The sequence below is a fragment of the Ictalurus furcatus genome, chromosome 2 (assembly GCF_023375685.1).
Source record: "Ictalurus furcatus strain D&B chromosome 2, Billie_1.0, whole genome shotgun sequence".
NCBI classification, from domain to species: Eukaryota; Metazoa; Chordata; class Actinopteri; order Siluriformes; family Ictaluridae; genus Ictalurus; species Ictalurus furcatus.
In genome coordinates, this window is record NC_071256.1 from 36,179,966 (window position 1) to 36,183,229 (window position 3,264).

General features: G+C 46.4%; 1 protein-coding gene across 5 annotated transcripts in view; it reads left to right on the forward strand.

Annotated features, from left to right (window-relative positions):
* Window positions 1-205: 205 nt before the first annotated feature.
* ezh1 (enhancer of zeste 1 polycomb repressive complex 2 subunit) overlaps window positions 206-3,264 on the forward strand; it is a 22,824-nt gene continuing 19,765 nt past the window's right edge. Inside the window, exons 1-3 of one of the 5 annotated variants that reach the window (XM_053617187.1) lie at window positions 206-460; window positions 1,795-1,944; window positions 2,242-2,367. In XM_053617187.1, the coding sequence (XP_053473162.1) occupies window positions 1,807-1,944; window positions 2,242-2,367 (264 nt within the window). In that variant the 5' untranslated portion in view covers window positions 206-460; window positions 1,795-1,806. Of the gene's footprint in view, window positions 461-1,794; window positions 1,951-2,241; window positions 2,368-3,264 lie in introns of all 5 variants that reach the window. The other 4 variants (XM_053617195.1, XM_053617177.1, XM_053617181.1 and 1 more) reach the window with 4 other exon arrangements.

Genomic DNA, 3,264 nt, shown 5'->3' on the forward strand with positions numbered 1-3,264 from the left:
TCATGAGGTGTAGTATTTAATCATGAAGTGTAGTATTTAATAAAGTTGTACAGTATTGTGTAGTATTTAATCATGAGGTGTAGTATTTAATCAGGCTGTGTAGTATTTAATAAAGTTGCACAGTGTTGTGTAGTATTTAATCATGAGGTGTAGTATTTAATCAGGCTGTGTAGTATTCGGTGCTGTAGGGGGTGTTTTTTTATCCCTCCGCGCTCTACGACGCTGCTAATAAACACGTCACCCAGAGCTCGGTCCGAGTCAGGCGAAGTGCGCAGCTCCGAATTGTGTAACTAACAGCCTCGGCATGCTCGCGGAGGCCCGAGGAGTTGTCGCGCGCACTCAGCAGTACAGTAAGGTTTCCGTGGGATAGCTGTGTCAGTTTTCGCTGCTGGGACGCCTTTGCTGCTGTTTTTCGGAGAGCGGGGACGCGGAGTTCTGCGCGTGAGCCGCTGGAGTGAAGGTAGGTAACGGTGTGTGTGTGTGTGTGTGTGTGAGTGTATATGTAACTGCGACGGTCAATCTGCACGCGCACGAGTGTGTTTTTCCGCCGCGTTCTTATTTATTCTCGCGCTGTAAATCCAGACGTTGGCTGCGTGACGGAGTTGTCATGTTGATGAAGTATTTTCAGCCTAACGCCAGTTCGCGTGCCAGCGAGCGCTTCGTTCACGCGCCCACGGTATATAGAAGCCTCGAGCCTCTTTATTGATCTTTTATGTCCTCCAAAATTTTTTAACCTTAACATTTATTAGACTTTGGTGCTTGTGTGGAGAAGCGGAAAGGCTGCGAAATGTGCAAAAGTGTGACCTACGCACTTCTCCGTGCCGTTTTGCTATGGCCGCACGCGAGCACGATGGACACGCCCACTTCCAGCGAGCAGCGCGTGCTCCTCTCACAGACAGCGTGTCACGCGTGGCCCTGGATGACGCCCTCCGTGACCGATTTGAGCCTAACAGTTACGGGCGATCGTTTCGGAGTGAAATAAAAGCGCCGTGCTTCGCCACAGTCGAAGTTTAAAACGTTCCGTTTAGTTCCGGAAATGACGAGAAAACGAGGAAGGGATTTAAATCCTTTTAAAAATGGTGAACGTCAGTTCTGTTTTGCGTCCAGCAGGGGGCGCGCGCGTGCGAACATGCTACAGGGAATCAGCCAATCATGGATGCTTTTCAGTGACAAAGTTTGAGTCATGTGTGAGATTTGTGAGGACCCTCTGTTTGACTGTGTGTGTGTGTGTGTGTGTGTCTCAGTGAGTCATTGCAAGTGCGGGAAATCTTCTGAAAAGCTGGAAAAGCTTCTGCTGGGATCTTTATCAGCCCGGAATCACTGTAATGTGACTCAGTGTCTATAAAAGTACTATGAAAACAAAGGAAACTCTGGACTAAAAAGTAGAAATCCTATTACCCAACACACACACACACACACACACACACACACACACACAGAGCCCCCAAGGGGTGTAACACAATTCCAGTATCTTTATCTGTACCTCTGTCTGTTCAGTGCTCGAAATACCCGTGTATGTATTTGGATTTTTAACTTGAACTGGGATCGCCGAAAGGGTTTTGTGATTGTTCTTAATTATCACACATGAGGTAGAAATGGCCGCGCCGTCCGTAAATTCAGTCTGAGAGTTCCAGTTTGTACCTGCCTACAATATTTTCAGACGAATTTATCTAGATCGGTCCTATTTCCCAAAATATAAACAAGCCAGTAGACTCATTTAAATCACTACCGCCCTGACCAGGCAGTTACTAATGATGAACGTGTATGTTGAGTGACGGCCGTCCTGTGTTTGAGGTGTTTTAGGCGATGGAGGTGATGGAGGAGGCATCCGGTGCTCGCCTCTGTCCCGCTAAAGCCCCGGGCAGCCTGATGAAGTGGAGGAAGAGGGTCAAGTCTGAGTACATGAGGCTCAGGCAACTGAAGCGCTTCCGCAAGGCCGAGGAGGTGAAAGTGAGGACGCCTGCGCACAATCATACACGCACGTATACACACAATCAGCAGCTCTTACTGTCAGGATCCTTACACAGGGCTTTACTTTGTCGAGAACAGGTCTGTCTTCCCCGAACCTTTTCCTTTTTTTCCCTCATTTCCTTTCTCTCTCTCTTTCTCAGTGATCAGTATTGTCTTAGCTGTTATTTCTGCTTCATCAGTCGTCACCTGCTCATTTAGTGCATAAGCTGCTTGGCTTAGAGTCTGAAAACCGGATCATTAGGTGGGTGTGTGTGTGTGTGTGTGTTGCAGGCTCTGTTCCTGTCAAACAGGCGCAAGATCGAGGGAAGGACGGACCTGTTAAATGAGGAGTGGTCTAAGCTCAGGATCCAGTCCATCCCTCTGTCCACACCGAGTGGCTCACTGGCCAGCAAGAAGGTATGAGAAAAACACAGACACAAAGACAAAAACAGTCCTAGAACCCAAGAAGGAACGAGAACCCGATTACAAGTGAGATCCCAAAGCAGATTAAAACAGGGGATCTCTTTTGTAGATGGTAATAATAATAATAATAAATCAATACGATTAACACCGTTTCACCTTAAATTAGATTATGTAGCGTCCCCCCCCCCCCCATACAAGTCCCTATGGATAAGCTGTTACTATAGAAACGAGCGTTTTAGAACGCGTGCATTAATATTACAGCTGGAACTACTGTCCGTGCCGTTATACGAAAAATAACGCAAACCTTCTGACCAATCAGATTGGAGAACTCGGCTGCGCTGTGGTGTGCGTGAATACGTACCATCGTAGTTATTTCACTTTCTACCTACGGAAAATCCTAAACCGGTTACACGGCGTTAAAAGAGATCGAAAAACATTCGCTATCGTAGCTTTTCTTTACTTTTACTTCATTTTGTCGAGCTTTAAATTAGGACTCGCGTCAGTTAGGTTGATGACTATGGTAACTAGCTGAAATATCTCCACATTTATCACGTCCTTGTCCTGAAGACAACATTGAGCACCACAGCCATAATCGAGCGGTTGAGTGTGAATTCAAATCGACACGAATTTCCATTTTCCTCAAGACGCTCAGCCGTATGTTTCTGTAGTGGTTCGTCGGGACTATAAGGCTAATTTATCTAACGAGAATTGAAGGTTTTTCTCGCGATGTATCGCACTGGTCGTATCGCATCCAAATCATCAAATCTTTTCATTTTTCACACGTCCAACGCACACCAAAGGAGACCAAAATAACAATATAACTGTATGGATCGTAACCAGAGATGCACCGATGTATCGGCCGATGGTTTAAAAACATCCGACGATCAGGGA